Source organism: Diachasmimorpha longicaudata, chromosome 17 (genome assembly GCF_034640455.1).
Source record: "Diachasmimorpha longicaudata isolate KC_UGA_2023 chromosome 17, iyDiaLong2, whole genome shotgun sequence".
NCBI classification, from domain to species: domain Eukaryota; kingdom Metazoa; phylum Arthropoda; class Insecta; order Hymenoptera; family Braconidae; genus Diachasmimorpha; species Diachasmimorpha longicaudata.
The window spans coordinates 3,289,117-3,302,202 of record NC_087241.1 but is presented as its reverse complement, the minus strand read 5'-3'; the positions used below and the strand labels follow the sequence as shown (position 1 = coordinate 3,302,202).

Sequence of the window (13,086 nt, the reverse complement as noted above, 5' to 3'; positions counted from 1 at the left end):
CTGACAACACTCGTGATTGTGTGGGCATTTCACTGGGTAAATAATTGACTTTCTTGACGTGGCGAAACGGGGAATTGAAACTGTTCATCGATGATTCAAAGTGATTTCTAAGCTACGAAAGACATGATTTTCTGTTTTTCGTTTTTTCTAAAGTATTTTGGAGACTTGAAACATTAATTTTTGAACGATGTAACATTATAAGTAAATCAAATTCTCGTTATAAGTTAATCGAATCCTCTAGCCTTGGGTGAGACCCATTGCAGAGTAATGATATTTTCGGATTTGACAGTGAAATTTATGAAATTTGCTGATTAATTGTGAAAAAAAAATTATTTATTAGGAAGAATGTAGTGGATTTCTTCCGGGGGTACTGTTACTAAGGTTTGAAGTAAGACGAGGTGCATCTAAGTAGGATTCACTGTTAGAAAAGAAACAGGAATTTCATGGACAGTTGATCAGTAATTTCCAGGAGAGCGACATTGAATTTCATTTGGAACAAGAAAAATCATGAAATTTACCTGAAATTCAATGAAATTTCACGTGTCTAGCCGCAAAAAGATCATCCAATCAATTATTAATTAATTACAAGCGTTATTTAAAATTATATTCATTTAGGTCAAATAATATTTTTATTCAATAAATAAATGTTAATTCCTTTCTTCGTTTATTTTCTTTTTATATTATTCCGACATTAATTTTTGATTTCACCAGCTCTTGGTTCTCCCTCCATTTCACAGTGTCAATGATTGACTTTCTTGACGTGACAAAAGTGTCGATAGAAATCCCAGTTTTTCGTAACAATTTGTTTCGCGGTTCGGATGACAAATATAATGGGAAACGCTTGAGCGCGTCTTGGCGATGATTTTTACGACGTCAAATGGAGTCAAGGAGTAAACTAATCGATTTCCATTTTCCACTGGTTTTTGTTTCACATGATTCACTAAAATTTTCCTAATGTCGCAGAGAGAAAGCGCCGTTGGAAATCCGCGCCTGGCAAGGAATCAAATCGTCATGGTTTCTCGACTACTCCTGGTTTATTTTCATGGTGTCTGATATCTAGGGGAAAATGGCGATTACAATGTTGCTACAATTAAAAAAATATTCATTTGAAATACACCGCAAATAAACATTCCCCAATTTACCTTAAACAATCAAATTATCATTCCCCTGTTTGATTGAATAATTTTCCCAATCGATTTGAATAATTTTTTATTAAAAAAATCGCATTTTCCTATATTTTCAGTAGAACAACAAAATTGTCTTAATAATACTCCCGACTCCACTCGACCTTATTCCCCCCCTCTCCCCAATAGTGAAACCCGGGAACAGAAATTTCTCCCCCGCCCCTTAATCGTCTTCCCCAATAATTACCGCATCTCCTTCAACCTTTTCCCATTCAATCTCCACCTCAAAGTGAAAATAAATTATTCCCACCGAAAAAAAACTGTTATTTACCACACAAAAAAAAAAACTCTATTCCTAACTACATCCAAAATATTTTATTCAATTAAAAAAAAAATCGTTCTCTAAAATTTATTTCCTCCCCAATTTTCCACCTCCTGCCATTATAAACCTCATCCTCCACCCACTCATCAGAACATCTTTACCGCACTCGTTGCGTAATGTACGATTTTCATTGACGAACTAACCCAGAACAATTAACCCTCTCCATTGACATAACCGGAATGCGAGGGAATACCTCCGTCAACCTTCTGAAGGCAAACGTATGGGAATCCATTCATCAATCTGGTGATACCACTGAACAAAACATTCACGACATCAACACCATCGCCGACTAAACAATGCCATTTACCCCCCCCCCCCACACACACACACACAACTAGACTTATCCCATGCGTCAGAACGCAGCTTTCGAATGTATAACACGAATCGTAAACCACTTGTGTAATCGCGATCACTTTACCACACTCTCATCGCATCCTCTGGCTTCATGGTGCTGGTGTATAACGTTATTTATGTAGCAGAAGGCACATCATCTTCTAGAACACAGCTGTAAAGCGTGACATACAAATCACGAAGAGGTTTGACTACATAATCGTTGAAAATTATCGCCTTGTATTTTTACATGTTGTCAAAATAATGGCAGCGAGTGTGAGTAGAGAGTGGAAAGTGCTTGCTAGGGCCTTTCGTTACAATCTCTCGATTTTACACCGTCAATTCGACAGGAGTTTATCACCTGACACTTGGGAAATTTAATATCGAGCAATGACCAGTGGTAATTGCATCAGACAACAATCATGGGGTTTACGGTTCGTTGGAGTAAATCATGAGAAAATATATTTACGTGGATTATGAAATTATGGGGCTCGAGGTCGTTAGGGGGGGAATAAGTTGGTGAAAAAGGTGGTGGAGAATTCTGGGGGATTTTTGAATATTTTTTATTTTGTTATTTGATAGTGAGGGTTTTGTGTGGTTGGAAAAGTGAATACATGAAGATATGGATTGAACGTCTAATTATTATGGGAATTGGGGAGTTCGTAGGGGGAAATTAATATTCAAATTATTGCTAATGACTGGGATTATTTAATTTAAAGGATAATTGAAAATTTAGTGACGCAATGATTCGATAAATTTCGCTGTTTCTCGTAGAATCGAAGATATTGGTAAAAAATAAAATTAATAATAATTAAATATAATTGATAGTATTTAAATAATTAATTATAATTGTCATTAATTTTGTTGCAATAATAATTTTAGTTTTTTAGCAATATCTTCGAGTCTAAGACAGATATAATGGAATTTATCGAATCATTACGTCAATGAATTTTCAATTATTTTGTTAGGAAAATTCAAAATTCAGGGGAAAATTCAGTCATGAACAGACGTCTACGATCTCGAATTTTTCGACTTTTTAAAAAATATTATTCGACAGAAAATTGCAGGAAATTATAGTTTTTTGGGTTAATACCTTTTTGAGGCTCATTACCTTCTGGATGGGAAAATCTTAAGTAGTTTTTAAATGAAGATATATTTTCTGCTTCACTGACTCATCAGTTGAAAAGTAACACTCACGATGATCCGAAACACTCAACAAATTCGAGAATTTCGAGTCTAGTGGAGTTGGCTATGTCTGGATTCTCTCATGCCGGACGAAGATATCGTAACTGGGTTGCACTGAGGGGAAAGGAAGAAACAGTGAGGAAATAAAAGGGGGAGAGTGAGAGAGATTAGGAGTCTTCCCCGTATCTTTCAACTCTAGTTTCGAACGGGTTCCTCAGCCGTGGCACGAACTCGTTTCACCGGAAGACCAGTCCTCCAGAGTACTGCGAAACTCCGGCTAAAGTACTTTACTATCGTCATTAAGAATTCAAGACCTGAATTTTTAGTTTCATTTTTTTAATGTTTATCGTTGTCTTTTACTGTCGTACTCGCAATAATAATTTTATTATTTTCATTTGTTGCAGGATTTATAAACTCGAATGTCAGCACACTACAGTCACTCGCGCAGTTGCATGGTGAGTCGAATTAATTTTTAGATTCCAGAGGACTTCCAGAAGATGAAAATTTCGTCAAAAAGTTGACGAGAAATTTCCTTGACGTCATTTCTCTTTAAAAAATTTATTTTTATTGTCAAAGTGGTGCCTAAGTAAAAGTCAAACTCTTTAACAATCATGTGCCTGCTTCGTAATTTGCAAGTCAACAAATTATTCAGTAAAAATTACCGAACAGTTTCTCATTTTTCCGGAAAATTTTGGAGTTTTTCCTGAAAATTCACTGAAAAGTGCGTTAATTTCGACCCCATAATACCTCCATGTGGGCCTTATGGGCCCGAAACAACCGATAAACTACAATTCAAAATATCCCGTCCAAAAATTTTAGTCACAACCAAATTGTTAATTTACTAGAAAAAAATATTGACAGTAATTTCGCCAAAATTTTTGAAAAAAAAAAAATTCTCTCTCGACGTTATTTCAACCAAACTCACACTTACTGAATCCACCCACACACGTACAATATTTTCCTCCACCTTGTTAAAATCGCTTGGAATTAGCTCGGCTTATTCCCCCGGCTCTTTCGCCAATTTGACGACGCATTGTTCGTAGAACAGCGATCCGTTGTATACACATATACTCACGTCACAGCATGTCGAACAGTCCTCCCGACGGATCTCGTTACGGTCTCATTGTCGATGTCACATCATTATTTCGTGATATAGAACAAAATTAATAAAACGACTCCATATTTGCGCTTTTCAATTGGGCTCGTTAGGGAACTGATTGTGAAGAACGGATTCTTTTCATGTTGATGGAATGTCTGGAGTTGGAATAATTCCAATGGGCTTCCAGTCGGCAGTAATGAGACATTGTGAATAATTGTACTGTCTGAAGGTACATTTTTCCGTGTTTCAAATGTTGCGGAAGAACTCCGAGGCTATTCTGTCGCATATTATTTTATCAGTGCAATCAGTAAACTAGTCTGATAGATAAGGCTGATAGCCACAATCTGGGCCAATGACAATTGCCAATCCACTGTTCCAATTTGGCGAGGAAATTCATTATTCGGGGGAAAGTGGGGTAAAATGAATTTGCCTCAATTTTTCCTTTTTATATTTTATTTTATATTATATATATTAATTTTTTCTGCAGTTGTTTAATTATAAAATCGCTCTAATTTGGTCTTGACGAACTACACATTCACAAACAGAAAAATTCTTTAAGAATTACGTGCCTGTTCCGTAATCTGCGAGTGAAAACAATATTCGGTAAAAATTACGGAACGGAGACATAATTTTTAAAGAATTTGTCTCTTCGTGTCGTGCGGTTGATAAAAAAATATTTTCCATCACTGAGAGATAGACCATTTTTTCAGATAATTTTTATTCCAACAAATATTTAAGCGCCGTCATATTTAATAAATTAAAAAAAATATCGATAAATAAATTCACCTCAACCATCACTTGACTTCCTCCACAATATTTCTTCAACTTTATTTTCCGTATAATACCAGTTACAACGTTGTTCAATAACTCTAATTTGAAGATGATTTCAACGCACCGTAACACGTGCCAGCTGCACTCGAGATAAGATTTCCCCCGAGATATTAGGACCCGAGTTGCCCTTGCAACGTGATTAATTCCCCCGGTAAATACCGTAAAATGAAAAAATCCATCTCATCGATGGGTTGAAATCGAACACTCGATGGAAACATTCCAATTAATCGTTCAGAATGGAATACTGGATTTGCTGGAAAACTGGCATTTCATCGTATCTCAATTTCCCCGAGATTGACGGGAGGAAAAGCACACAGGAACGTTGAGCTGCACTCGTACATGTGAAAGCCCTCATACAACGCAATATTCACGGGCCTTCCGCCACGTGCTCTGGGGATGTTTACACGGCTACCACCGTAGACGTGGGTAATATTTGCATGGATAATGTCCTTTTTCGTATGCACGCGCGCACATTGACTCACTCCATATCACGAATATGGAATTCACATTATCATCCATATTGTCCGATGATTCCAACAGCTATAAAAATTCTGTTTTCTTTTCACTCGAATAATAATTTAAAAACAACGGGATCAATTTTAAATTATTACCAAAAAATATATTGTTATATATTCTGAAGGTTCCTAGACAATATGACATTGAATCAATTTAATTAATTAACAATTAACAGTCAATTTTATCTGTTACTTTAAATCAATTAACTATTATTTGAGATATTTTGGAATTTTCAATTTCATAAAATCAAAGGGAATTAATTATCTAATTTTTTTTGGACCCAATAATCGACTATTTGATTGGATTTGAGATTTTGCAAATTAAAAACGAACAGAAATTTCCCTAAAATTGCAAAAATTGCAAATACGGAATTATTATGAGTAAATATTTTCGTAATTTAATTAAAATCCGTTTAAAAGTTTAAAAAAATGCATTTTGCAAGCGGTAACAATTATTTTAATATTAATTCACTCAGTCTTATAATCTACTATTATAATTAACCGCCTTTTACAGTTATACAATGAGTTTCCGCCCTTTTAATTCGCATTCTAATGCAAACAAATATTTGACGCTTCACCGCTAACGAGTCACTCTCCTGGGGTAGCAAGAGGCAATATTTCCAAGCTGACTTGAACAATTCACAGTTCCATAGCCTGAGGGAACCCCAAAACGCTTCGCTCATGTGATTCCCCGTTTCGTATACGTAGAAACTTGAAGGGAATGCAGCATGGACGTGCTGTGCTGCATATTCATGTGCCTCTGATGCAGATTTCACGGGGGCCGACGACAGCTGGTGAAACAATACATTAATTAGATGTTCGTTGGCCAGTTCTCCAGTCGGATTCTGTCTCCTCTGCCGTTCGTCTGCTACTCCCTTACATGTTATCATTCTTATCTGCATCGGTAGATAACGCGCAATCATTCGCGAGAATGAAGAAATCTGTCTGAGGTACACGAACAATTGATTTAATTTATTTTTAATTTTTAATATCAATGAGAATCTGGGAGTGTTCTCATTACGAAATTAATTCTCGTCGTTATAAATCATCCACTAGTCCTTGAAATTGAGAGTTAATCGATTGATTGATTGGAAAAAGGAAAACGTGAAAATCAAAATGTGAAAAATGTCTTGAATTTTGTACAATTTCCCTCCCTCAAAAATACAGTGTTCGGGTAAAAATACTCACCCCTGTCCAGGAGAGACCCTCATTCACCCCTGATTACACCCGAAAAAGACAATCCCCTCCGTCAGGAACAGACAAATCCCAGAAAATTCACCGCAAACGCAAATCCATACGGAATGAAGTGATATCATCAGGTAAATCCCCGGATTACTCGACTGTTTCAAGCCACTGGTAAATGAAGAATATCCCAAGCTGGACATTGTGGGCGAGAGCACGGGATATATCGCTCACGAAATTGGATACAGAAACCGTAGAAAGATGAAAATGTTTGGTGTAAGTTGCGGAAACGACGGGGAAGGGAAACAGGGGTTGAGCAGATTCACCCGGGGCGATGGAGATATCGGGTAAGAATATTGGTTTAGGACGCTTCGTTGCTCTCACGTCGACGAAAATCTCGCTTAAGGCGATGGGAATTTCACACGAGAAAAGTCTACTTTATATGTACTCGATACGTCCGCAAACTGGGTCCACTTATCATTTCTTCCAAAATTTTCATGATAAAATTACTGGACAATTTTATCTCATTTATTTTTCATTTTATAAATTTATTTTTCTCTTATTACACCTTCAATGAACATAATTTACCTCTCATATGATTTTTAATTTTTTAATTGCCCACTGACACGTCATAACAATTAAATAAATTTAATTGATAAAATTAGGAATTTTAAAAAATATAAAAAATTGAACAAGTCGGTTGCTTAAGGGTGAAATTAACTATTTCCATGTAAAATTAATGTTCATCATTTTACGTAATGAGAGATAAAATCGAGAGCCAATAATTTAATTTTCAATAGATCATTGAAAGTAAAAGCCACTAAAAATCGTCACTTTATTTATCAATAAAAAATCAATGGATCCGTAAACCCACAAGCCACAATCCATAAAAAAATAAATCCACAATTAAATTGTAATTGGCCAATCTAATATCACTCACGTGCCTCAAACAAATCTACATCGTGAGAAATGCTCGTATCACTCTCTCGCCTCCAAATAAAAAAATATTCCATTCATCCGCTTATTGAAGTTGGCACGTGCTCCACTTCCCCTCTACACTCTATTTTCTATAAAACCGGGCCATTCGATTGCTCCCACTCTCAGGAATGAGCGGAGAGAAAAAGTGGTGGATAATCGAGGGCACGCGCCAGTCGATACCTGGACCCATGAATAAGGGGATACAGGAGGGCCTCCCAAATCACTGGGCTTCACGGCGAATAAATTCACTGAGCGATGGAACACAGATACACATTAGGTGGATAAATCCTTTTCGACGTATTCCCGGGATCCACTTGGGGTTGGAAATATTTAGTGGGTGGAAGATACTTCGTTTTATTATTTCCTCGGTTCAGGTAACGAAATACTGGTCCTTTATGCTAAATACAGCACCATTTGAATATCAAAAAGGCGGAAATATGTTAAATATTCTTTGGATCTAAGAGAGAGGGAGAGAATGAGTGGTTTCGATAATAAAAAGTCTTTTATCACCATTTTAAATGTATCTTACCCTCCCATTGGGGGAATTTTTCGATGAAAATTACCTCGTCATTCCATAAAAGTGTGATCATGAATTATCGTTAACTCAGTTCGATCCTGGGCGTTAAAAAACAAAAAAATTTGATTGGCAAATTTTTTTTTAGGTTAGAGAAATGTCATGTCGATAAAAAGGAATACTGCTGTACCGGTCGGGTACATTTTACTATAACATCGAAATAAAATCTTTCTGATGAGAATGAAACGTAATCATCACATATTTAATTTTAATTAATTAATCATTTTTTTTTTGTCTCTTCTTTATTTCCACAAAAGTGTCTTCCGGGAAATTGAGAAAAGGACTTTCCGTAATGACATGAAAATTTAATTGCGCGATTGGAAAAATCGCAGTCGTCCACCGACAGAAAAATGAAAATTCCTGGGATTTTCATTTAATGGCGAAGAACTTGGTGGTTCTTCCCTTTTTTCATTTTTCACCTGACGGAGCCGTCTAGAGTCACATCTACTCGGCTCAGCGCGAGCCAGAGGATTTTTTTTCCTTATTCATTCGGGAACCTTGACGAGTCCTCGAGACGCAGTCTCGTTAATTTGTCTGAATTTTTCTAAGCCCTTAACGAGTCCGCAATTACCATATTTTTTGGAATGATTTTTTGAACTGTCGTTAGAACCGCCGTTAACTGTTGTAATTAATACCAAATAATAATTATAAAAACCTCGAAAAATTGTCACATATCTTAGAATTCCATTTATAAACTTTTAGTTAACATACCACACACACAAATTCACACTTTACCACCAATAAAAAAAATCCAGAGGCTACTCTGCTTTAATTGTATCCAAAAATACTAATTTACCATTTCCACAATTATTATCCGAATTATTGATTTTCCAATTTTTTTTTGGTTTCTTATCCTATGATTATTCACGTATTTCCATTCACTTCAGCAGACAGACAAAACTACCGGAGTATCATATCCTTAACACTTAAAAAAAAACATCAGCGGCATTAATTATCTGATTAATTCCTCCCTCATCAATTAACCCCTAAAATTTTCTTCAATTCTTTGAAGTTTCTCCTGCAACTTTTCTCTGAAGACCACCACCGAGTGGTCCATAATTACAGACGATAATGAGAGCTTGCGTGCTTCTCTACTTAAGTGTCGAGTAGTCTCAAGAACATTCACTATATTTTTTCTATCATCAGCCTTCATCGATCTTCACTTGCACGATTTTTATTGTATCTCGTTAGACTATTATTTTCCTCGTTGAGAATTTGAAAAAAATCACAGGTGAAGGTAACGTTTAATAACGGTGAACATCATTCAACGTTATGAGACACTGAATTAATTAATAACGAGGATAAAATTATTACCCTTTAATTGAATTTAACGAGTTGATGGAATTAAACTACAAAATTCCCTTGAAAATCGACTTAATTTCCATTTCAAGCGCCAGTCGACGCGGTCATGTCTCGCGCCAAGTTCGTCTTTAAAATCCTTCATTACCACTTGAACTGGTACTTTCTCATATTAAATAGACTTTGTTTAATGAGCAGTGCATAACTTAACATATAAATAAGTTGGCTGAAGACCCTCGAGTGATCCTCAGTTGCAAATTCTTCCAGGAATTAGCAACAAATTCTGTTAAAAATAAATAAACAAGGGCGGATTTGATCATTGGATGAGCTGAACAATATTGATCTGCGCTGGTTAACGGCCAGTTCGGAGCCCCTAAACCTTCACATTATTCCTCCATTTTTAATTCTCCACGCGGCTCTATGTATCCTCGCAGTTTTATCCCCTCATCACTCTTCACCCTTACAACGTTTTTCACCTCACACGGCTTTTTTTTCAGGATTTCTATGGCCAGACAACACACTGCGTTCTGCATATTCCGGTTTTTCTCGCACCCCCACGCAGCCTCCCTCCGGGGAATCGTTCGTTTCGGCTGCAGCACACGCGAGAAAATAGTTCCTCTCTCTTTTTCTCTAATTCCAACCCCAAGGCGATTCATTGCAATTGCCCAGGAAACGGAAATGGCCTCTGAGGGCGCTTTACTGAGCGCTTCAATTTCTTTTTTCACTCGGTTTTATTGCTTCCAGGTAATATTATACTTGCCTCATTAATAAATCAGATGAACTGGTTGTTTTTTTTAATTGACGAGTTCATTTCGATCGCCAACATCATTCGCCAATGCTGACAAATTATCCGCAATTTCGACATCATTTTTTTTTCCAATCTCAGAATTTTGTTTTCGTTTCCAAAGAAATCTCGTGTTGCACTGATTTTTTGTTGTGTAAATATAGTTTTCGTGATTCCATTAACGAAAAATTTTGCTAAAATTTCGGAAAATCAAAGAAAATGAGATGAAAATTAAAAAAAAATTCACGATAAAATTCGATAGTGAATTAAAATGAAAATAAAATGAAAATTTTCCTGGGAATTGGAACTGAAATGTCTCAGTGCGAAAACCCATGTCTCGTAGCACTTTCCACGGATTCGCGGAAAGACATTTGCGAATGAAATCGCCGAATGGACCGGTGATCGGACGTGGGGATGGCTAGCAAGAAAGTAGGGACGAGTGTCCGGTCGGTGAGGCCTTTGGAATAAGTTCTACGTGATATCCGGACAAGTCACGTATCCGAAAGCTCTGAGGACCTGGCAAAAGTGCCCGGAGCGTTATAATATACCTCCCCACGTCTGTTTATGAAACTCGTCTGACCGATCCTTTTCCCCTTTCCCGCCAATTTTTATTTGATATTCTATTTTTATGAAAACAATGTGCGAATATCTTCCGAATCAATTTGGCATTCTGGAGGTGGACTTGGATGGCTTCCCTGGAACGTGATGTGTTTTTAATGCCTCAGTCCCTTTTTTCAGCTGGTGAAATACTCGAGGAGGAAGCGGGTGAAATAAATAATAGCAAAGTTGAAAGTTCAAACGTGAGAGAGGAGCTTTGAAATTCGCACAATGAAAAATGTACGGTCCAATGGGCTTACAACTTCACTCGGAGTTTTCCTCTCAGCTTTTGTATAAATGTGGCACAAACGCATTCCGTGGAAACAAGAGTTTCGAAAAATTACCAAACAAGTCAAGTAATCGGGTAACGGAATCCCTTTTCTAGGAGTTTTAAACATGTGACGGGTCACCCTGGTGGGAGATGAGGATGTGCCGACAGTGGGCCGAGACTCGGCCGACTGTCGGCGATGCGTCGGCCGACTGTCGGCGATGCTTCTTTTCGATGTAGGGGAAAAGGACGAGGAGAGTGGAGAGTTTTCATCCCCCCTCGAGGGTGATTTGTCCGAATTTTTGTTAAATTTACCCTTTTTTAAGGGAAAAAAACGATTTTCACGACTGTCAAAGCATTTTTTTTTATCACAACGTGTGGGAAAGTTACTTTATCGCACTGCATGATGGAATAGTACTTCATAGCTTCGCAATAAATGTCCAATTCCATCGCGACGTGGAATGAAGTAATTAAATCGTCGAATGAATCAATTCTCCAAAGTGTTCTACCGGCTGAATGGTAGTAATTACCTCTCGGATTCATAGATTCTATTGAGTCAGTCTCCGAAGAGGATCTTCACCGTCGAGGGATTTCCGGTGCAGACGGCAGAGGAGGGGGGGCAGGAGGAGGGCCAATTACGAGCGCCAATATTGACAGGACAGGCGAGATGCGGGGGGAAGGTAGGGCAGTCCGAGGTTCACTTCCTCCGTGGATGAAAGCTCAACTACCAGAAACTTGGAACTTCTCTCATGACCCGGGGCGATCGATAGAATGTTACTTACTTCCTCGCACAATATTAATGAAGTTATCCGAGATACGTTCGTCGTTTACTAAACGCAAAGGAGGGTGAACTACCCCGTGATAGTTCCCTGGTTCCGACGTCTTCTCTGTGATTATAGGTTATAGGGAACTTATAAACGTGTTTGAGGAAGACCGCAGGCGGTGGACGTGCATCAGATTTCTCATTGAAAGGGCCCATTTTTTATTTTAATTTGGGTTCTTTACAGGTGATGAAGGGCTTTGAGTGGTGGGGACACAAATTTTTTCAATTAAAAATATTTTTTTAATTAAAAATATTTATTCGATTAAAAATATTTTTTTATTTATAAACAGTAATGATTATTATTCGCTCTAGAGTACGACCTCTCTGGGAGATTAGGAGTGCCGACGATCGGCCGACACTGGCCCAGTGTTGAAAGCTGGCGGACCCCTGGCAGACTGTCGGTGGTTTCTCATGTCGTACAAACAGTTCCTGTTGGATACAAAAATTATTGGAAAATTTGCAGGAAAAATTTTGAAATATTTACCCAGCGTCGGTTTTCCTCCGGAAAATCATTATCCCATCACCGGGGGCTCGATAATTACCCGGTTTCCCTGTCAATGATGCCGGGAGCCGTCGCGAACCCTCGGCAAAGGTCGAGGGGATCGGTGAATTTATGCTGGGTTTGGATGCAAAGCCCGAGGGCGAGAAAACGCGGAGAAAATCGGTGACTCGATGATGCCGATTCCTCGGCGATCGAACACTCGTATTTTGCCTTCAGGAGGTACTGTACTTTCGTATACTTCGCGGAGATTATGCGCATGAGGCTTAAGAGCGGAAGCGAGTGGCACTGCACGCGAATGAATTCCCACATCGATCGCAAACCTTTTCAAACTGAACCCCGTCACCTTTGCCCCTTTTAATTCTTGTCAGTTCTGCAAATGAATATTCCTTGAGTAGATTGTTAATCAACGGGATTTATTCTGTCGTTTGATTTGTGTATCCGATTGTGGGTATTTTACATTCGAGTGGAGGCATCGCACGGCCGAGAAAATAAAATTTCGAAATGTTGCGGGAATTTTCAAAGAACTTTCCACGGAATAAATAAATATATAAATTATCATTTTCTCTATTGATTTACCGTATATTGGACACATTAAGAATATTAATTTTCTTCC

General features: G+C 37.7%; 1 protein-coding gene across 4 annotated transcripts in view; it reads left to right on the top strand.

Annotated features, from left to right (window-relative positions):
• Orb2 (orb2) overlaps window positions 1–13,086 on the top strand; it is a 101,293-nt gene that overhangs the window by 65,043 nt on the left and 23,164 nt on the right. For all 4 annotated transcript variants that reach the window (XR_010300363.1, XR_010300361.1, XR_010300362.1 and 1 more), the window contains exon 3: window positions 3,426–3,476. Coding sequence is in view for 1 of the 4 variants with exons in the window: in XM_064136093.1 (XP_063992163.1) it covers window positions 3,426–3,476 (51 nt within the window). In the remaining 3 variants the exon portion in view is untranslated. The remainder of the gene's footprint in view (window positions 1–3,425; window positions 3,477–13,086) is intronic.